The sequence below is a fragment of the Durio zibethinus genome, chromosome 1 (genome assembly GCF_047325235.1).
Source record: "Durio zibethinus cultivar Kanyao isolate XHJ-2024 chromosome 1, ASM4732523v1, whole genome shotgun sequence".
Classification (NCBI taxonomy): Eukaryota; Viridiplantae; Streptophyta; class Magnoliopsida; order Malvales; family Malvaceae; genus Durio; species Durio zibethinus.
This window is the reverse complement of record NC_143162.1, coordinates 29,825,268-29,850,359: the sequence shown is the minus strand read 5'-3', so window position 1 is coordinate 29,850,359 and position 25,092 is coordinate 29,825,268. Positions and strand designations below refer to the sequence as shown.

Sequence of the window (25,092 nt, the reverse complement as noted above, 5' to 3'; positions counted from 1 at the left end):
TTGTTAAAGAATAAATAGTTTGGGATTTAGGTATGAGCCAATCTATGGAGTTAACGTGAAGTTGAAAGGCCCTCTATCTTCTACCTCTTTTCTAACTTGGTCTTGTCTTGGGTCATAAGATGTATTAACATGACTTAGACATGTATCAGTATTGTGATAGGCTTTTTGGTCCAAACAAAGTGGTTATTTAATGCACACATGAATTGGAGTTGATGAAAATTTTTTAGAATGGGCTACTTTGAGATGTTCTACTAGCTTTGGCAAGTTGCATTTTTATTTCTCATAGGTCATGCCTAAATTCCTCCTGGTTGAGTTCTAAGACCTAGATCCTTGCTTCTAATTGATCACCTATGTCTTCTAAATTGCTACCCCAGATAAGTAAAAGATTTATATTGTGCAATGGCATGATGAATGAATGATGATGATCTATGAATGAGTGATATGTATGAAATGAATGAAAATAGAATAACAAACAAATAGTAATTAAATAAATACAAACCTATTGGTGTTAACGTGATTCATGTAAAAAAAAAAAAGTAACAAACAAGTACAAAGTTAGCATCCAATGTAAAAAAAAAAAAAGATAAAACAAGGTAGTGCACAACTCATGTATTAAAAAAGGTATATGACCCAATTTTGGATCATTTCTATCAAAAGGAAAGACATTGCTCTACCTATGGGTTAAATCCATTACAATTCACTATATGTGATTTGGGATTGACTCTACAAGTTACCAAATTGTTTCTTATATCATTGTTTATCACAGACTAGTAAAGTACCCCAATTATCGCTCATTATAGGCTACAAATAGAAATGTTTCAATTTGAGTGAGAGTATTTCACTAGCCCATGTGAAGACATGAAATCTCATGAATTCATAAGTACTTTACTCTTTCCTAAGGGACAGAACTTAGGTGTAGAGCTCATGTTATGCATATGCAAGTGAATGATAAATATGATTAAAAAAAAAGATAAATAAACAAAAATTTCTTAAAATTATTAAGTTAGGCTTGGATAACAAGAAATCATTTACTAGCCTGACTCTTGGTTGTTCCCAGTGGAGTTGCTAAACTATCATAACATATAGATCCATAGATCCATTACTAGACATCTATTTAAAAAGTCACCGTCAATCTTTTTTGTTTAGGTACGATTGGCCACCTAATTAAATCTATCCCATTTTAAAAAGATGTTCTAAGCTTGACTTAGACATCTTTAAATGATAGATTCTAGTCTACAAAATCATATTTAGGTCTGAGAGTACAGTTACAATTAAGAAAGGATATAACACACCATATAACGCTTAACCAAATGATGATACCAGTTTGATTTTAAGTTATCCAAGTCTTAAAATATCTCTACAATTTTTCTAAATAATTTAATATTAGAATTTTTTTTAAATCACTGCAATATGTTAGTAATAATTTAAGAACATTTCTTCACATTCAAAGTATATAATGAGACTATTTGTCACGCTCTAAAGAAGCTTCACTATCGGATTCATTTAATTTTTTTATGAAAAACTTTTATTTGTGATAACAAGATTTAGAACATTGGTATCAAAAAATTCTTATTTAAATTCTCCAATATATAGGTAAAATTTAGAAAATATTTTTTCACCTAAAAATTTATATAAATATTGCTATTTGCAACACTTTTAGTAATTCCATCATTGGAGATTCAAAATCAATTTTTTATAAAAATGATTCATTAACAATAATAATAATAATAATAATAATAATAATAATAACACATAGTAAAAAAAAAGGAAATAGAAATAAATGAAAATAAAAAGAAATTGAAAAAAGGAAAACTTGAGATAAGTTTAGGTCACCAAGCATGTCAGCATGCAAATCTCTTTGAATCTACTTGAGAGTCAGAGCTCCCTAAATGATGTCGTATGAGACTACATATAAAAGCCAAAAAATTCTTCTTTTCCTTATAATACCCTAGCTCATTCTTTCTTTAGTTGAATTTCTCTCCTTTTTCTTTTTAGAAGTTTAATAGGAAAAATCAATCGATTTCAGTTTTTAGCCAAAAATTTTAGAATCTAGCACAGATAAATTCAACTGGCTATCGTGAAATTCAACCAAAACTTAGAAACCTAAAAAACCTAGAATCTTGCTGCCATAAAACCTTCTCGCTATTGTAAAATCCTTCTGGTCGCCACGAACCTCATCAGAACCTTCAAACTTTAGCCAAAAAATTCAGCAAAAACCCCAAAAAAATCTCCAAAAAGCCCAAAAATTCAATTTAAACCTTTAAATTCAAACTAAATGCCCAAAAATTTAAAATTTCTAGAAATTCATAATCAATTTCAACAAAATCAAACCAGAATCCCAAGATAAAATTTCAAAACTTCCAAGGACTTCAAAGATCAAGGCCAAATTTAAAAGAACCCAGAATCACAATTTTGAACTCAATCTTAAAAATTTTTAAACCATATTCCTAGGAATCAAAAACCAAACTCGAAGAATTTTTAAATAGCTTTGATTGCTAATTGCTTTTGTTTTCTTGCTTGATTCCCTTTGTATTTCCTTTCTGTGTGCTCTTTTTATAAGGATTTAATCCCTTTCAATTTGGAAAAACTCAACTGAATCCAGAATTTTTTGTCATTGTATTTAATTTGATTTTTTTGTGAATTAATGTTCAGTGATTTGGTTTTGCATGAATTAAGCCCCAAACTTTCCCTCATTTTGTGAATCCAAATCCAAATCTTGGTGGAAAATCCCATGTTTTGTTTTATTTCCTTTTTTTCTAACCTTGACTTTGACTTTTTTTTTTACCAAAATAGATCACAAAATTAGAATTAAAACTAAATCTGAACCTAAATTAGAATTAAATCAAATTACAACTCAAAATTGAAAATCTTGGGCTTTTATCCTATTGGGCCTAAAATTTTTTCAATTAAGGCCCAATTTATGATCGAAGGCCCATTTCAATTTTAGAAAAGTTCCTAGACAAATGGGATGTTTATAATTTGATTAGCGGAAAGTAAGATCATCTACTAATATCTTTTACTATATTACCCATAGTTATATTTCTGTAATATATTTTTATATTAGAAAGTGTTTTCATCTTAAAAATGTAATTTATGTTGATTCTCCTAAAGTCTTTTAGTCGTTGTCTTATTCTATATTTTCAACAAAAACTACATTTTGAATATTAGAAACACAATTCTTGTTGAAACTACAATATTTTGAAAAATAAACTTTCTCATAATATATATATAATTTAGTCTTTGTTAACAAAAATACTCAATTTCCTCATCCTCTAAAGCTAGCACTGTTGTTCTACAAAAAACATTAACTGTTTTAGTGTTTCTTTCAGAGGCTTTATGTTAACATTGTGAAGTAAATATATTTATTCTGAACTTTTATTTTTTAGTGCTAAAAAAAAAAGATAAGAGTCCCATGAATATCTAAGCCTAAGTATGATTATTGATCAACATGCAACAAGTAAAAGATTACATTTTTATCTTAAAAATGTAATCTTTATTCAATATAAATGAGAAAAAATATTTACTTTCCATCTAAAATCTAAAAGAACCTCAGGAAGATAAGGGCTTTTAATTCCCCTTACTTTATCCCTTTTTTACATTGTGAGGAATGTAAGATTTCTGATGTGAGAGAAAGTTTTTCAACCAAATTAAGAAATCACATTACGAAAAGTAATATTCTAGAAGAAAATATTATATTTAGCCAACCATATGCCTTCTTGAGGTATACTGACCATTTTATTTAGATGTGTCTATATTTTTAAATACCTTGAAATTTAATATTAGGATTATTTTTAAACAATCTAACATAAATATGAGATAATCTTTTAAAATTGAGATCCATATAAGTATAAGATAGGAGTATCAATAATGAATATCCTATGAAAAAGGACTTAAATTAAAATTATCGTGAGAAATGTATAAGAGAAATAATTTTTATCATAATAATTAATCTATAAATACAAAATTGAAATATAGTAAAAAAAATGATATAGTATGTGAAAAAGGATCAAAACTAAATCTAGATATCTTAGTAGTTATATTAGATAATTTTAGTATAAAATAAAAAGGTTTTTTTATTGTATTTAGATTTTTTTTCTTTTTTATTTTAATTTAAAAAATTATAATGATAAAATAATTTACGAGTATGTACTGTATATTTACAAGATTGCCCATCAAATTTAAATTCTTCCTTTTCATGTTAATTTAAAAGAGTTATACTAGTAAAATCATATAAACTTTACTTTTTTTTTTTTCATTTTTCAATTCTATCAAGTAATGGAGGAAAGAAAATTATATTTTCTTTCGTCTCATCAATCTTTTCAATCAAACACACTAATATAAAGAAAAAAATTTTTTATCTTTTCACTTTTTTCCTTTTAAAAATTTTCATCCTTCTATTTTCTGTCCCCTAACTACCAAGCAAAGTCTAAGATTGTGCTTGGTTTAGCTAAAAATTAGAAGGTTGGAAAGGAATGGGTAAAAAAGTAGAAGGAAAATAGATTTTGAAGATGCTTGGTACAACAGTACATAAGAAGTAAAGAAAATGAGAGGAATGAGTGTTTTCTTTCCTTACTCACAAAATTCAATCCATCTAATTTGTGGAAATGAGGAGATGAGATATGTGGTCATGTGACAAATAAAGTAAAAATACCAAATTACCTTTAAAATAATATTCTATGGCTTTTTACTTTCTTGTATAGGAAACTACCTTGAAGTGGGTGGATTTTTACAAGAAGTTGTTTAATGAAAAGTGTCCATTAAATTCATTTTCTCATTTCCAATGTACGTAGGCGATTTTTTACCATTTTCATTTAAAAAATAATTGTTTATACAAATAAAAATTTTCCTTGAAATTGTATTATTATAAAATTAACTCACGGCAAATCAAGAAAATCCATTCTTTCTAAAAGTTTTGAAAATTTTGTTTAGAAAAGTTAAAAAAGTAATTTTACTGGAAATAAAAATCTAATAAATGCCAACAAGAAAAAGGAAAATTACAATTTTTGATAAACACTCTTATAAAGGGGTATAATGATAAATTTCCTTTATTTTTATTTTCTTTCCTCCTTTTTTTCCATTTTTACCAAGCATAAAGGGAAAGAAAATATATTTTCCATCCACTTTTTTCTATCATTCCAACCAAACACACATATTAAAAGAAATAACTTATTTTCTATCTTTTACTTTTCTCCTCTTTCAATTTTCCATCCTTTTACTTTTCTTTCCACCTTAGTCCCTACCAAGCAAAGCCTAAAGGTGTTCTTGACAGGTTGGAAAATTGAAAAGATGGATAGGAAAAAATTAAAAAGTACAAAGAAAATGAATTTTCAGTGTGTTTGGTAAAAAAAAAGTGAAAAGAAAGAAAATAGTAAAAAGTATCATTTTCACACTTATTAAAAAATCTAATTACTCCAAATTGAAAAGATAATATGAGAGAACATAAGAAAGGTGGAAATCAAGTGTGTATTTACAGAATTATCCATTATTTTTTTATATTTTATTTTTTTTAATTACCTTAACCTATGATGGGTATAATGGTAGCATTTGGTTCAAAATGAGCATAATTTAACCAGTTAGAGTGAGCTAGCCAAACTTCTTGGATAAGCTGCTATGTTGTTGAATTTTTCATGAAGTTGTGAGTTGAATTTTAATTATTAAATAGCTTTGAAGAGGTCTAGAAGCTACCTAAACCATGAAGCTAATGCATACATTGAAAAATTGGTGAAATTATTTTAATCAATTGAATTAAATATTTAATAAGGCTTGACAACTTTTAAAAATTTAGAAAAGCTCCTCTAAGTAGAGGCTCGACAACTTTTGAAAATTTAAAAGGCTTCTCTAAGTAGAGGCTTGACAACTTTAAAAAGCTCTTCTAAGCAAAGGCTTGACAACTTTGAAAATTTTAAAAGGTTCCTCTGAGTAGAGGCTCAACAACTTTTGAAAATTTTAAAAGCACATTTAAGCAAAGGCTCAACAACTTTTGAAAACTTAAAATAGTCTACCTAGAGGACTTACAAATCTTGATAATGAAAGCCTCTCTGAGTAGAGGCTCCACAACTTTAAAAAGCTCTTCTAAGTAGAGGCTCCACAACTTTTAAAAATTTCATATTTTCTTAAAACTAAAATCTTGTCTTTGAAAAAACAAATTTCTCCCTTTTGAGGTTTGAAGTCATATCTTTGATCATTATCTTTTTTTGAATGCCAAAAATCTATTTTTCATTAGTGAATAAAAAATTTTATCTTGCTACATCTTGTAATTTTAACCTTTCATGGATGCATGTACCAAATGCTCTAAATGCAATGCATGTAATACAATCAAATTATTCACTTCCAATTGTGGCAAAGATTCTTAAAATCTTTTGCCTTTTCTACTTTGGCTATCAAAATTCCTAACAATTGCCATGGGACTAACTTATCCTTGACATCTAATTATTGTATTTTTTTAATAATAGTCTTTCCCCTTTCTAGAAGTCTACAATATCAATGTCTTGTTATGCTTTTCTTGTCATTTTCTACCTACCTTTATCAACTTTTAAAAAGCAATATTTGAATCTTCCATGTTGTTGGTTAGTTTTTCATCATTTTAATTTCAAAACAAATAAAATTCATCCCACATTTCTTCTATTCATTAGTAAGATGGACAAGGATAGCAAAGGAGATAAAAGATATATATTACTTTTATTTTTCAAAGAAGAGGGAATACATTTCATCAAACAAATGACAAAAGCATAAAAGTATTTAGGTGGGAACAAAAACACCCAAAAAATGATTACAAGATAATCATGAACAAGTTATTCTCAAATTATTTTTTTTTCTGAAACTCAACCAGATGATATCCTTCATCCTTTAAAGCTCATCAAACCATATTTGCCCCTGTGTTATGAGGTCATCTCAGATGCTACCTCTTCTTTATATCCAAGCCACTTTTTTAGGTTTTCAATTTAAATATATCCCTTTTTTTCCTTTCTTTTATCTTTGTTTTTTCTTTTTTTGTTTCTTTTTTTTAAGCAAAATATCCTTTTCATAATATCTGAATTTATCAAATTAGACAAATCATTTCCATCCATTTCTATCAAAATCAATGCATCATTGAAAAAATCTTTTTTTGCCACATACGAATATTCTCAATTTGGTGTCCATTTTTTCGATTGTCATGTTGATTTTGAAGGATCCTTTTTAGCACTAAGTCTTTTTTTTAGAAGTGATGAAAGCAAACTTTCTTATCATGTGCTCTCATTATCCTCTTTTGATATAGTTGACCATAGCAAAATGCTATAAATCTTTTCTTTTCAATGAGGTTTAAATGGTGCAAAGCGATTTTGGACCCATTCAGCTTCTTCTAGTTTAACTTCCATTAAAACTCTTAATGATAGAATCTTCACTTCAACTACTAACATAGCTTTTATTCCATAAACAAATGAAAATATAGTGGCTCCAGTAAAGGTTTTAACTAATGCTCTGTAAGCAATCAAGGCAAAAGGTCACTTCTTATGCCAATCTTTATAAGTATTAATCATTTTTTCCAAGATCTTTTTGATATTTTTATTTACAACCTCTACTGCCCCATTCATCTTTGGACAATATGGTACCAAATTACGATGATGGATCTTAAATTGAGTGCACACTTCTTTCATCATTTTGCTATTCTAGTTTTTGGCATTATCAAAAATAATTTCTTTTGGAAGCCCCTATTTGTATATTATTTCCTTCTTTATGAACTTGCATACCACTAATCAAGTTACACTAGCATACAATATAGCTTTTACTCATTTTATGAAGTAATCAATTGTCATAAAAGATGAATCTATATCCATTTGAAGCTTTCGGGATGATGGGACCATTTACATCCATGCCCCACATAAAAAATGGCCATGAAGGTACCAAAACATACAAAGCTGACAAAAAAACATGAAACTTATCAGCATAAATCTAACAGTTATGACATCTTCTAGTATAATCGATATAGTCACCCTGTCTTATCAACCAATAATAGCCAGCTCTCATAATTTGTCTAGTCATCATGTGACCATTTACATATACCTCATAAATCTCATCATGTCCTTCTTCAAGAATCTTTTTTACTTTAGTTGCATCTATATATTGTAGAAGTACCTGATCTCGATTTCTTTTATAAAGGATATCCCCTTCAAGGAAGAAACTCATAGTCAGCCTCCTAATAATCCTTTTATCATTTTTTATTATATGCTCCGCGCATTGCTAACTTTTGATGTATTGAAGAATATCATGGTACCATGACCTCCAATCAACTTTTTTTTCAATGCCTAAGCAATGTGTTGGTGCATCTTTCATATCTAACTTGATGGGTTAGATTTTAATATGCGTATCTATTTTGATCATTGCAGCCAAACTAGCTAGTGCATCAACAATCTGATTCTCTTATCTACTCAGATGTTGAAATTGAATTTCTTCAAATTGTTTGACCAACTTAGAGATATACTCATGATATCAAATCAACTTCAAGTCTTTTGTTTCCCACTCTCATCTTAATTGATATATAGCCAAAGCAGAATCTCCAAATGCATCTAACACTTTAATTTTCTTTTCAATTACTACTTACAAACCCATAACATATGCCTCATATTAAACTATATTATTTATACAATTGAAATTTAGTATAGCTATGATGGGATAATAGTGTCCATTTAAAATAGCCTCGATACTATAGGCTAAGACATTTGTAGCTCTACCAAAATACATCTTTCAAGGCTTTTCAATAGGTTCTTTTTCTTCAATTTGAAAAACAGCTATCACATTTTCATTAGGAAAATCTAATTTCATTGGTCCATAATCTTTGGTTGCACAATTAGTAAGGAACTCGACTATTGTACTTTATTTAATTATCTTTTAAGTTACATAGACAATATCATATTCTAAAAGCATAACTTTTCATCTTGCTATCCTCCTTGTTAATGAAAGCTTCTTGAAGATATACTTAATGGGATCCAACTTTACTATGAGCCAAGTATTATGATAAAGCATGTATTGTCCAAGCCTTTAAGCTATCCAAGCTGATGCATAACATATTTTTTTCAATGGTGAATATTTGGACTCATAATCAGTGAACTTTTTACTCAACTGGTCGATTGCTCGTTCTTTTTTGTTGGTTTCATCTATTTGCCCCAATACACATCCTATTGAATTTTCATATTCTATTAAGTATAAAATTAAAGGTTTTCCCAAAACTGATAGCACCAACATGGGTGGATTTGACAAATATTCTTTGACTTTATCAAAATTTTCTTGACATTCATCATTCCATTCTCTTGGATCATGTTTTTTACGAAGCTTGAAAAGGGGATTACACTTGTAAATGAGTTGAGAGATGAAATGAGTAATAGAGTTCAATCTTCTTAAAAAGTCTCGCACTTCTTTAAGAGTATGAAGAAAGGATAAGTTTTGAATGGCATGTGTCTTATCTAGATCCACTTTGATTCTTTTTTCATTGATCAAAAAACCCAACAGTTTTTTTGATTTAGCATCAAATGTACACTTGGTAGGATTCAACTTGAGTTAGAATTTTTTCAACCTCTTAAACAGCTTTATGAAATTGTCTATAAGATCTTTTCCTTCACAAGACTTTGCTATCATATCATTTATATATACTTCTATCTCTTTATGCATCATGCATGAAAGAGAGTTATCATTACTCTTTGATAAGTAACACCAGTATTTTTTAAATCTAAAAGGCATGACTTTGTAACAGAATGTGCCTTACATGGTTATAGAGGTTGTCTTCTCCATATCATCTTAAGCCATATTAATCTAATTATAGTCAAAGAAGCCATCCATAAAGGAAAATGTAAAATATTAAGCAATGTTATCCATTAAAGTATCGATATGGGGCAAAAGAAAATTATCCTAAAACTTGTCCTATTCAAATCTCGATAATCAATGCATATTCTCACCTTTTCGTCTTTTTTAGGAACAAGTAGTATGTTGGCTACACATTTAGGATAATTTGCCACCTTTAAAAATCCAGCATCAAATTGCTTTTTTATTTCCTCCTTAATTTTTAACAACATTTTTAGTTTCATGCATCTTAACTTTTGCTGTACCAGCTTGCATTTTGATTTTAAAGGCAATTTGTGCTCTATAATATAATTACTGAGTCTTGCATATCCTAGTAACACCATGCGAACACATATACATATTTCTAGAGTAATTTTTCTAACCTTTGCTTGTTAACTAGTAAAAGGAATGTGCCAACCTTAACTTCTTTTTTATTTTTATCGTCTCTCAAATTTAATAATTCAATAACCTATTGATGGGGCTCAACTAGCTTATTTTCATGCTCTATTAGTTTCAACAAATCAAAAGGTAAAGTGTAATCATTTAAGTCCTCTTCATTATCAAGTTCATCAACATGAATTGAGTTTTCAAAATCAAATCCAAGATTATTGTCATGATTATCTCTATATTCATTATTTGGGAACTTGCAAATGGGTGAGATCAAGAGAATATTGGCAGACAACATTACCATGGCAAGAAAATAAAAATAGGAGAATGAATGAAAATAAAAAAAATAGAAAAAATGTTAATGCATCTTTTAAGTCTTTTATTAAAATGACAAACTTGAAACATAACATAAAAGATCTCATAATGCTTATGGAATAAGCAATTAGGAATTTAAACTTTCACAACATATTACTTTTCAAAAGTTGTAAAGATAACAAGTAGCTTTATGACTTTTCAATTATTTAGCTCAAAATCCTAAGGGCAAGGGTGCACAAATAGATCTTCATCTTGACTCTTCTTTTCTTCTTTACTCAATATCTAAATAGCCAGCTCAGAAAAAGCTTCCAAAAATTTTACATTTTGGGCTTCAAATGAATCTGGATAGATACATCCTCTTGATAAAAAAGAATTATAAAAGTATAAAATAATCATTAATTTCAACTCTAGCTCACATCCTTTGAGATTAGCCACTTTCTTTTCTTCCTTCTCATTCATCATTTTCATTTTATCCCCTCTTGTTGGCTTATATTCCAAACTAAATTTGTCTTTCTTATCATATATAGCTGTCAACTTCATGGTTCCTTGTACATTTTTCCTAAGTTTGGTTCTAGGTTGCCAACCCATTCTGGTAAGTTGCTTGACAACTATCTGAGTATAGCAAATAAGTATGGTGAATACAATTTAAACCCTTCAGCCATATATGTAGCATTGACAATCTTAAAATATCTATAAAAGTATTCCAAAGCTTTATCTATAATTTCCACATAAGGGGCATTCACAGGCTAGGTTATTAATAAATCTTTTTTTTTTTGCTATACATGTTAGCTTTTCATCAATAATTAATTTAGTTTCTAATGTAACAAAAATGAAATAGTACTCATCATATGAATCTATAGCCTACCCAACAAGCAACTGTATAAAGGAAAGATATTCATAACTTGAAATTTCATATCAAAAGTGCAAAAACCAATCTATAATAGCATTTTTATATCCTTAAGCACCTTTTGTTAGATTCAATTAAAGGTTAAAAAATAACCATATGACTAGGCTTCATGTACGCCACATCCATAAGCAGTCTTGCCAACGTAGTTATAGGCATGATATTAATTGAAGAGCCATTGTTAATTAGAACTTTTGCCACTATATAACTTTTGCACTTGATAGTAATATGAAGAACCTTGGTACTTCCTTGTCTCTCTGAAAGAATCTCTTCATCACTAAAAGAAAATGTAGTTTGAAACTACCAAATTACCAATAACCTATTCCACATACTCAGTAGATACATTATGGGTTACGCATGCTTGATTTAATACCTTCATAAAGCATTGTGGTGAGACTTTAAACTTAGGAAGAGTGACAATACTAAAATTATAGCTGGCATCTTATTCAACTGTTCTATCACGCTATACTCATTATGCTTTATCAGCTTTAGAAATTCATAAACTTCATTTTTAGAGATCAACTTTTGATGTTCTTTATCAGGGACTACCACAGGGATATTTTGACTTCCTTCTTCCTCTTCAACTTTATCTTTTTATTTCTTAGCTTTCTCTAATTTTTTAGAGTATAACTTCACCCACTTTAAGTTATACCTCCTACTCTTATTATGTTTGTAGTATTTGGATTGACCATAACATCACAATCATAGTTTCATAGTACTACTTTGTTGCTCTGATATAAAAAATGGCTAGGGACTTTAATAGTTACTATTGGTCAGGAGACAGGCCTTTCTAACATTATGGTTGGCTTTTCATCATAATAAATGGTCATAGGTCTATGCATGAATTTTGTCAATGCATCAAGGGTAGCCATTTCAGCTTTTGTCAAATCTTTCCTCTTTTTATATAATTTTATTTGACCTATATCCATCAACTTGTGTATCTCCTGATGAAATTAATCATAATTCTTAATAGACTCGCCCAGAACACTCTTACAATAATCATTACTCTCAGCTAATTTAATCATCTTATAGCATTTGTAAGGGTTTATTGGTTTTAGCATATTAACCTTAACTAAAGCTTGAAAAACTTAAGCCATAAGAGTTTTGACTTGATTTATCCTCCTTTTAACATAGCATTCTTGACCATCAGTCAAAGCATTTATTGTTGGTTTAGTATGATTTGGTCAAGAATTTTTATTAACATTTGAGGCCCTTCGCTTACTAGTATTGAAGTTTAATATTATTTTTTTGGTTAACTCTTACACCTTATGCTTTAAAACAATGTAGTTCTCCATAAAATGGCTTGTATTTCTATAATGATAATCACAATGTGCATTCGAATCATACCATTTGAGATGCAAAGGTTTTAATAGTTTACGAAAAATAGGGGGCTCCACCTTTCTTTGCACCACTTGTCTCTTTTGCATCAAACTAGCCATTTTTTATTGCATTCTTAATAATCTAGACTAAGATCACCATATCTGTAAAATTCTTAGTTGCATTTCTAATCAGTCTTTCATGATATGGTGTTTTTAGTGTATTAACAACCACGACAATTTTTTTTTTTAAGAGGAGGTTGTACTTATGTAGTAACATCTCTCTACCTTTGTGTGTACTCCTTGAAGCTTTCAGTTGCTTTCTTTTCCATACTATGCAGAGACAAACAATTTGAAACTAGATCTATAACATGTTGGTATTGAGTAAAGAATGCCCTCATAATATTTTTTCAAGAGTGGATATGAGTTTTGTCTAATTCAATATACCATCTAGCTATAAAACCCATAAGGTTATCTTATAATATGTGCATTAGCAGTTTTTCATCATAAGCATATGCAGTCATTTTTTTACAATATATGGTCACATATGTTACTAGGGATTTAGTCTTGTCATATTTTTCAAACTCAAGGACTTCAAATTTAGGTGAAATGACTACATCTGGAACTATACAAAGCTCGTCGCATCCATAGAGCCATTAAAATTCATTCTTTCTATAGCTCTAAGTTTTTCTTCTAGCAATTTCATCTTTTATTGAAAACTTGAGTTCTCTACTATCTTAGGTGCTTTCATTCCTAGGTTTTCTATCTTTTTAGGATCATCTAAATCTGGCAGCTGAATCGAATCTAAAGATTTCATTCCTGAAGTAGGAATAGCTTGCCCTTGAAATTAGATAGGTCCAACTATTATAGGTATGCTAGGAAAGACATATACGAACCCTTTAATGAATGGCGTTGCTTATGGTTATACCCTTTGAGAAGGTTAGGCTTGATATGGAGTAAATCTTAATGGATACGGGGATTTTTATCGTCTTGTTATTAGTGGCCTTCTTGAGCAACTTCTTCTCTAACCACTTCCTTTCTTTTGTCCATCTTTCTTATCATTTTCATCATCATATTAAGTTGTTCTTTTATTTTATCTTATGTTTTTTTTCATCTTATCCATTTGACAAACTTGTTCTTCTTCCATGGCTTTGACTTGTGAGCAAGTATTATATGAGTGGTGGACAAGTTATTTTGAAGCTTTTGAAGGTTGAGCTATCATTGAACCTTTCTTACCATAATTCTTAAATTAAGATGTTTTACTTTTTTTGTGCCATAAAAAATGATGTCTAGATGCATGTTCTATGTGCAAAAAATCATCCCATTGTGGGGAGAAATTTTGAAAAGAAACCAAAACATGCTTATAAAATTAAATGGTTTGCATGAATGCATAATGAGATACTTACCATATAGCAAATGTTGACAAAAATATTCTCCATTAAATATTGTCTTATATAAGACTTGAAATTACATTGATGAATAGTTTTAACATTTACAGTTGCAAAAAAAAATCCTTGATTTGTTGGTACTAGTCTTGCGCCTCATCCAAAAAGTTTAACAGATGTTGCCCTTGTTGTCCTATTGAATACATTATTGATTTCAATTTTTTAGCCTTTTCTTTCATTTTTATTTCTTTGCAAATGACTTTACTGATTTGTTTAAATAGATGCTTCAAATGCTCTTTTTTGCTAAGAATGCTTGTCTTCATCTTTCACCCTTATCCTGAAACTGAGCATATACTTGAAGTTGCCTACATTCATTGATTTATTTTTTTTATCGACATTTGTTAGGAATACAACTATTTTCCTAATTCATTGACAAGAGCCTATAATGAGTTTTTCTCTCATTTAACTTTGTGATATTCTCTTTTCCACTTTTTTATCTAGATTTATGATCATTTAATTTCCTTTTGAAGGTACCCTAGCTCAGTGGTGGAAGATGAAAGTGTATGGCTTGAATCTACAAACATTTTTCCACCTGTCTCATTTTTACCAATTTTTTAGATCTCACTATTCTATCTCTTCAAATCATCTTCTAATTTTTTCATCTCTTGGTAAAGTCTTTTATTCTTGCTTTTCAATTCATCCCTCTTTTCTTGGAGTTTTTGTTTGTCAATTTCCACATCTAGCAAAGGATCTCGTGGCATAAGTTCAACTGGGCTATCCGAAATTTCATCTAAAGGAAGCATAATGTCTTTGGCTTGCCTAGTGTGCCAAACAAAATATTCTAGACTGGTATCATCTATGCATCTCCTTTTGTGCACCCAGACAATTTGCTTCCAAATAGTGATGATATCCTCTATCTTATTCAAAATACCTGCATCATTATATGCAAATTGTTCATTGCCTAATAGCCTTCCTACCATTATCAGGGCATAATTGACAGCACCCCATAAACCTAAAAGAGGGACCCAATGTTAATTCCCATAATTGAATAATATTGAGTCATATGGCATCCATAATGCTCTGCAAACAACATCTTAACTTATAAACTTGCATAAAGTTGAGATCCATTCATTCTTTGACTTTAGCTCCAGCTATTTACTTTCATAAAACTTTTTGATAGGTATATAGGTGGTAATTAAGACTTACAAAACTCAGCCTCTTTACATTCAAGATAGCCTATCATCCAAATATACAATAATTGTAAATATCTGATGAAGCTTCCATCATCTTTTTGTCAACAATGATTCAAAAATCGAATGGTTTTAACTAGAATTACCGGTGCCACATTTATATGATGTCCACTTGGTAAAAAAAAAACTACCACCATGGCTTTAATGTGTCCTAAGAATTTAGGAAATATCATCATCTCATAAAAAGCTATGCTATCATGCTAATGCCTCGATCATTTTCCAAACATTCAATAAGATGATCTTACAAAAAATTCTAAGGTATATAAGTACTTTCATTTTTTGACTTCACACATTTGTCAACTTATTGCACATTGACTCCCATTATACTAGTTAGCTTTTTACGATAACTTGACTTTTTATTTTTCCAATAGATCTTATTTGGATTTGAATAGTTGAGGCAAATCAAAACCAAATATTCCTTAATTGTTGGCACCATATCCATTTCATTAACATGAAGCATTTGTATGAGGAATCTTAAAATGATACTATGGCTCAAACCAAATTACTATTGATAACCATTGAAATGAGCAATGCCAAATCCTTATACTTCGCACAAAAAGCTTCTTACCTTATTTCATTCTAATGCTCCCAAATGTTGGTTAGTTTGGTGAAATCATTTTGTCTAAAATCGAGACAAATTTTTTCTAAAAGAGTGGACACATGATCTTTTGGAAAACAATCTCCCTCTTTGTGTTGGGTTTCTTTGAATCAAACTTTTAAATAATCAAAAGTCTCATACTGGGTGGGTGCAATCTTGGCTTGCAACAAACTCTCCATAGATACAAGTGAAATCACCTTGTCTACAATTGCTATGTAGCAAATACCTCAATATGGGAAGATGAATATATGCAAATGCATGAAAATGAAATGAATCAAACAAAACAATGCAAATCATAATGTCAACTTTTATTGTTAAGGGGTGTTCCTTCATGTGTCCTAGTTTGGGTCTTAGCTCTACACAACGAGTTGGCATGGCTCTATCTTAAGGTGAGTTCTTTAGGTTTTTTATGTGCTGGGCTTGGATGTTAGATAGGCTAAAAGGCTCCCAGATTGTTCTTCACTATTGTCTATACTAGACTAGTAAGGCACTCCAATCCTCACCCATTATAGGTTATAAACAAAAATGATTTAATCTGAGTGAAAGTATTTCACTAGCTTGTGTAAAGTTATCACTTCACGAAAGCGGTAAGTACTTTACTTCCTCTTAAGAAGGGTTGAGCTCGGATTAAGTGCTTATGCATGTATACATATGTGTAATGTATGTGAAGGAACATGTAATCATTTTGTGCCAAATTAAACATTTGATTTTTCCATAACAATTAAAAGTTAATAAGAAAATAATAACATTAGTAAAATAAGATAAATTGAAAGATTAAATAATAACAAATTAGACCATCAAATAATTCCTAAGGCAACACAAAGTTACTCTTTGGCTTGACTCTCTTGGCATGAGTACCTAGCACAGTCATCAAGCTGTCATAACGTATCGGTTTGGGGACTCAATCAATAGACATAATGTATCATGAGTCATCACGAATCTTTTTTGTTGATGTGTGATTGGTCACCAAGTTAAAATTACCCTTTTTAAAGAAATCCTTAAGTTCATTTTAGACTTCGTAGAAATGATAAGTTTTGGTCTACATTGCAGAGCTAAGTTCAAGAGCACGGTTATGTGTCGAAAAGGATTAACAACCCCATAACGCCTGTCTAAAAATTGTAGCAAATAACTTTATGTTGCACTAAATTGGTCTTTAATTAAATGGTCTTTTCTTTTGTTTTTTAATTTAATTATTTAGATATTAAAAATTTTCGTAAGATTTTTCCATCTTTATAATAAAATCTCTGGAAAATTTTTCTCACCTTAAGAGAATTAAAAAAATCCATATGTTTTTTTGAAGTGGCTCTGTCGTCATATTGATAAAAACTTTTTATAATTTTATTAATTTTTATATTCTAAAATTTTCATCATTCTAGCAAAATTTAAAAGAAATATCTTATTTTAAAAAAAAATCTTTTAAAGATCACTCATTTGTAATCTTGAAAATTTCATGACAATTTTTTTTGTTATTTTAAAATGGTTTAAATCATAAATCATCCATCATTTTGGAATAATTTAGATAGAAATATTTTTATTTTATTATTTTTTAAAAAATTACTCGTTCGTAATTTTTCTTAGGATCTTACGATTGTTCTTACTTATTATTCTTTGTGACCTTTGTTATTTTATTTAATTTTTTTATTTTTTAAAATTTTTCATCATTTTGATAGAATTTAGAAATAATCTTTCATAGAAAATTATTCGTTCGTAATTTTCTAGACTTTTTATTATTAGTTTTTATATTTATATATTTTTTTATCATTTGTTTTATTTTTTTATTTTTTTATTTTTAAAAATAAATATTTTTAAAATTTTCTTTTAAATTTACCATCATTATGGTAAAAATTAAAAAAATAATTCTCTTATAAGTTGCACGTTCACAATTGTTTGAAAATTTATTGTTATTATTTTATTATTTTGTATATTTATTTTTATTTTATTTATTCTTTTATTTTTTTAAAGTTTGTTAATTTTTAAGTAAAATTATGTAAATAAATTTTAATTTAAATATTTTTATTTCATAAATATTTTATATTTTAACAAATTTAAATTTTAAACTTGCATATTATTTAAATAATATATAAAGCATAAATAAAAGCAAGAGCAAAAAAAAAAAACCAGAAACAGCCAATGAACAGTCCAACAGCAATTCGAATTAATTCAATGGTTCTTTAGCGGTTTGATCCAGTTTAAATGGACAGCTCAACAAGAGAGTGGATCATAAGTCAAATGTGCAGATCCCGATCGAGTCATAGGTCACACACGGATTTGTGCTCTAAAACAACGTTGTTTTACCTTTTATTGTTTGCAGCATTATAAAAGGCCAAAAAATATTTCTCATTTCATTTTTTCTAGATTATCTCTCTAAAGTGAGAGCTTCTCTCTCTAAAGGAGAGATATCATGCTTGAAAACCAAAATAAAACCCAAAAGCCGATCATCAATATTGCACCGGCTGTCATTGGTTGTCACTGTCCACGGTCACCGATGACAAAAAAAAATTATCAAAAATTACTATTGACTCTTTCTTCTCCTTAAACACATATATGGCTTCCATTTTGCGAGAATTGGCCACAATCAGAGTAGAACGAGGCCCAAAATTTCAGCCAAAACTTTTTTTTTTGTTGTTTTCTGGTTTTTGTTTTTGGCGCTGAGATCTTGCTACCAGGGGCTATGAATTTTTTGCTGTTTGTATGTTTGGCTTTTGTTTTGGTACGCTTTGGTTTTGATAGGAAATTTTTTTTGGGCAAAAACCCTTTTTTTTTTTTTCAGAAACCTTTCTTCGTAGATTCTCTCTTTTCTGAGTTCCTTTGTATTTTTAGTTTTTTTTTTCTCTTCTCTGGGTTTGAAAGGATCTATTTATAGATTCAATCTATGATTCAAATCACAGATTTCATGGGATTGAGAGGAAAATTTTAGATCATGCCAATGACTTTTAGGCACTGTAATTTCTTCTACATAATTAGGCGAGTGTCAGGGTGGTGGACGAAGAGTGCTTTCGGTGCATTTAATGCACCCAAAGACTTTTATATCAAAAGGTTCAAAAAAGAAAAAAGAAAAAAAAACCAAATAATAATAATAATAATAAACTTTAAAGAAAACTATATTTAAATTAAAATACAACCAGACAAAATGGTATTTATAATGTGCATTCAGGGTATGCATTGAGGACTTTTTTACATCCTGCAAGGAATTAAACCTCACAATTTTAAAGAGCTTGCCACTTGTGCTCATGACATGAAAGATAATTTTAAAAATCTTGACTAAATTAAAATTATTCTTCTAAATATCTAATCCAAACACATTCTAAAAAAAATATGAATTATAAATGCCAATAAAGATCCGTTGAATTGGTAATGTGACGCCGCTAAATCAAGTCTAGGATGCAACAATCGCAATTTTGCAAGTATGTTATGATACATATTCTAATTATTCACTAGTAACAAATGCGTCAAAGAAATTTCAAAATAATTATAAAATTAATTTCCTAAAATTTTAAAACGTTGTAACCATTTCATAAGAGGTTCAGAGATCCATCACCTCATTTATTATCATACGTACTAGTAGTCTCAGATATTTATTCATCACCAAATAGTAAATCTAAAACTTCAAAATATTATAATTGCTAGCAACGATTTCTCGACCCAAAGTTCCCAAGACTAACCAGCAAGTAGTTACTCATTGATATCTGAAAATGTTAATGAATAAAGGAATGAGTATATCGAACATTGAAATTACATAATTTCTAAGTAGCCAACAATTTTTTCATTGCTCTAAATCTGTTGTCTTGAAGATTCAAAGCACCGATCGATTTCAATTGCCTAAAATTTGTTGGGGTTTACTGAAATTACAGCTTACATGTTTTAGATACTAGAATTTTAACCTCTAAACAAATTAATCTCACGCAATAAAATATATAACTGAGATTGGATATCATAGGAAAAAATCAATACTTCGTTTATGAAAATTTTAATGTCAACAATCTTACTTGGTAGACCATCCATAATTCGAGCATAAATCCTCGCCTTGGAATGGGGTTTTAAACCCTCGTTTTCTTTGGCAGCAGTTAGTAAAACACAAAACGGACCAAACTTATCTTGATTTTAACAAAGACTAAAACGACCAAGACTTGGAATTGGAGTCAACTACTCATTTCCAAGCTGGGCCGGTTGGTAGCTCTCTTCAATTACACCATTTGCCGTGTAAAGCAAGTCATTGTTAGCGATTGCATGGAAGAATGGAAAATAAAAGAAAGTGATTTGTCTTCTTGAGTTTGTTTTTATAGAGAAATAATTTGATTATGATATTTTTTGTATATAATATAACTATCACATCGTTTATCAAATAATTTATAAAAAAACCAAGTAAATCAACAAATTAAAAATACAAAAAAGATAAATTCAAATATAAGATTAGACCAAACTCACAAATATTGGAATATATATTATGATATAAAACTCCAAGGTCTTTCATCTTCATTTGAAAAGAGAATTCATTTTTTTCAGTTAATTATCTACAGGGTGAGTAGACACCCTTTTTTCTTATATACCAAAATAAAGTGAATCCATACCGACGATTAGATTAATTTTCCAATAATTCTACCCACAGAATTGTGTACTCTCTCTTATCCATTGAGATTAAATTTAATTCGGGGTAAAATATTTTCCAAGAAAGAAAACTAAATTTAATTTAATTTGGGTAATAGTTATTTTCGTTTATGAACAATAATCAAAATTTTGAAAAGAGAAAGCGAAAAGTCTGCACTGAATTAAAATCAGTATTCTACACAAACGTTGACCATATGACTCATTAACTCTCCACCTTCGTCTGGGTTGCATTAACAACTAGTAAGCATGATGGTTCCCGATTAAATGACTTTGAATCTTCAAACGCGCTTTCCTATAAGTCAATAACCTACATTTGGATGTTCTCCAATTTATCCTAGATATAGTTAAGGAATAGCTAAGCAAAAAGGAGTCATGGGTTTGCTTAGTATCTTTAAGGAGCTTCTTCTGTTTGCAGTGAAGTTAACAATTATAGCAACCTCAGTATCAGCTCAAGCTAAACCGGACTGCCAAAGCAATTGCGGAAATATCAACATCCCATACCCTTTTGGAACAGGCAGTCCTGGTTGTAATATCAGTAGGAGCTTTTTCATCCGTTGTAACACTACTTTCAACCCTCCAAAAGCATTCCTAACCACCAGCAATATTGAAGTTCTCAACATCTCTCTGGATGGTTATTTGCGCATCGTTGATTCGATAGGATTTGACTGTTACAACTCATCAGGACGTAGTTCTTATTTCGATATGTGGATCACACTTTCAAAATTTCCCATATCTCATACCAGAAACAAGTTCACCGCTATTGGTTGTGACACCTACGCTTATGTTCAAGGTTCCATAGGACATAACTATTCAACCGGATGTTTAACATTTTGTAATGAAATTACCGATGTGATAAATGGATCTTGCTCTGGCATTGGCTGCTGCCAGACGGGTATCCCAAAAGGAGTGAGGAGTTATCATGTAACTTTTTATAGTTCCTTCAACCATTCCTATGTATTGGGCTTCAATCCTTGCAGCTACGGCTTTGTTGTAGAAGATGGAGCCTATAGCTTCTTTGTTTCAGATCTTTACACAAAAAATTTCACTGACCGGGAATTCCCAATTATTCTTGATTGGACAATCGGGAATCAAACTTGCACAGAAGCTAAAATGGATCCAGAAAATTATGCTTGCAAGGAAAACAGCTATTGTATAGATCCAGAGAATGGCCCTGGATATCTGTGCAAGTGTCTTGACGGTTTTCAGGGTAACCCTTACCTTTCCCATGGTTGCCAAGGTAAAGATATCAAATTCTCCATTTTGGCTTCAATCAATGAATTTATCTTATTTCCACGGTCTGTTATATGTAGATAATTATACTTTTGTTTCCAGTTTTTCTTTAAATGTGTGAAAAATTCCAGATATTAATGAGTGTGACACACTGAAGCCTTGCGATGGAACATGTAACAATGTAGCTGGAAGTTATAGTTGTTCATGCCCTGAAGGGTTTGAGGGCGATGGCTGGAAAAATGGAACAGGCTGCAGTCCTAAGGTTATCCCCCACCGTCAGAGTTTTCCATTTCTTGTTGTTGCCCTAGGTTGGTACATATAAACAACGTTACTAAAATTTTAATCTCTGTTGATTTTGTATAGATGCTAATTATTATATACTTTGTACGATAAATTAATTAGATGAGACAAAACTAATCAAAGTTTAAACGAAGTTAGTTGAACTGACAATTTTTTTTATATTCTAAAGAATCTGGATTATATATATCTCAAACAAATTCAAATATACTAATGATTACTTTTTTGTAAAATTTGACATCTTTTATATTAAATTTATTATTGATTAGAAGTAAATAAAAATGGGTTTTTTAAAAGCTTTCAATATTGAAATGGTATTTAATCATACATTTATTTTGAGTCAATTTAATAAAATATTTAAAATAAATAACTATTTTAAATTTGATTAAAAAAATTAAGATGGTATTTACAAATTTGAAAGGACTAATATATTGTTTTGTGGTACAAAACAAATTAAAATTCAATGAAAATTAGCCAACACTTGTGAAATTAAAGAAAAAATCAATAAATAAACTCAATTAATCAATTCCTATAATCTTTTCAAAACAATATAAAACAAATCAAATAATAAACTTTTGATAGCATTTAATAAATTCGAAATTTAAATTTTAACATTTATCTTCTTTTAATTTATTTTTGAATTTAGATTTCTTTTATATATATTAAAAAAATATTTATTTTAAAGGCTAGATGAAGTACTTCTCATTGCAAAACAAAATGAAACAGCACAATTAAGTTTTTTAAAATATTTCCGCGGTTACTAATATATTACGTCTTGATTACAGGTATAGGCGTTAGTCTATTATCTTCCCTCTTGTGCTCGTCATGGGTGTATTTGGGGCTCAGGCAAAGAAAGCTCACCAAATTGAAACAGAAAAACTTTCAGCAAAATGGTGGAATTTTGTTGCGAGAACAACTTTCGAAACTTGAAGAATGCAGCGAAACAGGTAAAATATTTACAGCCGACGAACTCAGGAAGGCAACGAACAACTACCATGAAACTAGAATACTCGGAAAAGGAGGTCAGGGGACTGTTTACAAAGGAATATTGCCTGATGGTCGAAGGGTTGCCATAAAAAAATCCAGCATTGGAGATCAAAGCCAAGTTCAACAATTCATTAATGAAGTTATTGTGCTATCCCAAATCAACCATAGGAATGTGGTAAAACTCTTGGGATGTTGTTTGGAGACACAAGTCCCCTTGCTAGTCTATGAATATGCAAGGAATGGAACCGTCTTCAACCACTTGCACAATGCTGCTCTTGCATCAGTCATATCATGGGAAACTCGTCTGAAAATAGCCATAGAAACGGCAGAAGCCCTTTCCTATTTGCACTCCGCTGCATCTCCGCCGATTATTCATCGCGATGTCAAGTTGACCAACATACTTTTAGACGAAAATTACAATGCTAAAGTATCTGACTTTGGCGCTTCAAGATTGGTCCCTACAGATAAAACACAGATAACAACGCTTGTGCAGGGGACTCTGGGTTACTTGGATCCTGAATACTTGCATACAAGTCAATTGACCGAAAAAAGTGATGTTTATAGCTTTGGGGTCGTTCTCATTGAGTTACTAACAGGTCTACAAGCGCTTTCTTTTGAAAGACCAGAAAAAGAGAGGAATTTGTCTATGTACTTTGTTTATGCGATAAAAGAGGGTCTCTTGCTAGAAATTCTTGATAGACGAGTGGTGAATGAAAAAAACATTGAGCAGCTTAAGGAGGTGGCAACTTTAGCTAGGAGATGTGTGAGAGTGAAGGGAGAGGAAAGGCCAACTATGAAGGAAGTTGCCTCTGAATTAGAAGGATTGCTGGCAATGGAGAAACATCTATGGGGAAAAGGCGACTTACACGAGGAAGACGCTGAACACTTGCTTGATGACCCGTATAAAAATAGTACTCGCTATGATGGCTCAACTAGCTTCTCGATGGGGCCTGACAGCATTAAAAGCCAGGTCAGTTTTGAAGTTGATGGTGCACGATGATCTCCTTTTACCTGTTGTTTCCCTATACATTTTCTTATTCCTTCTCTTGGTTGTGAAAGACGTTATCTGATTAGCTTAAATAGTGAGCTTGTTGTATTAGAAATTGGATCCAAAAACAGAACTTTAGTAATTTCCCATAAATTCAGAGTGAATAAAGTTCCATCTTATGATCTTTTGGGTTTTACAATAAATGGATTTAATTATTATAGTTTTGGCACTTCAATGGGTTTATGATAATAAAATATATTCAACTAAAAATTTAAAAATATATATTCTCTATGTTACATTAAATTAAGATCAGTTAACCATTCCTTTTAACAATACTGTAGCAATTGATAATCATAACTAACCATAATTAGGCTCAAATTAAGAAAAAAAATACACATAAACGCAAATTAATTACTCTAATATGAAATCCGATGCTAAAGTGTGGCCAAAATGTTGAAATCTGCCTCCAATAATATCTTCCTTTCCATATACCCAAAATGGGATTGATCAGTCGGTAAATTTTGCGAAAAGTCATGAGAAAAATAATATTAATCTTTTATAATATTGAAAGGTATATAATTCTATTAATAAAATAAAAAGTTTAATTGAATAAAGTAATGGTTCATAATATAAATATAAAATTATTATTAGTAGGTAATCTAACAATTTTTTTTTACATTAGTTGAAATTAACTTCAAAAATTTTTTTATAAAGTTAAAAAGACTCTAAAATAAAGAAAATTATAATGAAAAAAAGAAAGAGAACTATTTATTAAGAGTCAAACAACAAAGAAATAGAAAATAAAAAAATTGTCGAACAAAAATCTACATTATTTTAGTGCAAATAGCGAAATATGATTTTTAACAAAAGAACTAAATCCACATTATTTGACATTTTTTCATCTTAGTTTGATCAAGTAAGCCTTATTTGATCATAATTTGATTCTTTTTATTTAAAATTTTAGATTTAAATTAATTTTGATAGCATGTTATAAAAATTTAATATTTTTGAAGTTATGGA

The 25,092-nt window shown here is 29.8% G+C and overlaps 1 protein-coding gene across 1 annotated transcript; it reads left to right on the top strand.

The window, feature by feature from the left end:
- The first annotated feature begins 20,902 nt into the window (after nt 1–20,902).
- Nucleotides 20,903–24,246, top strand: LOC111310747 (putative wall-associated receptor kinase-like 16). Its single transcript, XM_022910162.2, has 3 exons — nt 20,903–21,807; nt 21,932–22,108; nt 22,883–24,246. The coding sequence occupies exons 1-3, from the start codon at nt 20,943–20,945 to the stop codon at nt 24,082–24,084; spliced, it is 2,244 nt and encodes a 747-aa protein (XP_022765897.2). The 5' UTR covers nt 20,903–20,942; the 3' UTR covers nt 24,085–24,246.
- Nucleotides 24,247–25,092: the final 846 nt, after the last annotated feature.

Bases quoted from the DNA above. Each gene is read 5' to 3' on its own strand.
- LOC111310747 (XM_022910162.2), top strand. From the start codon at position 20,943: ATGGGTTTGCTTAGTATCTTTAAGGAGCTTCTTCTGTTTGCAGTGAAG. The intron at 21,808-21,931 runs GTAAAGATATCA...GAAAAATTCCAG, and splicing joins CCTTTCCCATGGTTGCCAAG to ATATTAATGAGTGTGACACA. The intron at 22,109-22,882 runs GTTGGTACATAT...TCTTGATTACAG, and splicing joins ATTTCTTGTTGTTGCCCTAG to GTATAGGCGTTAGTCTATTA.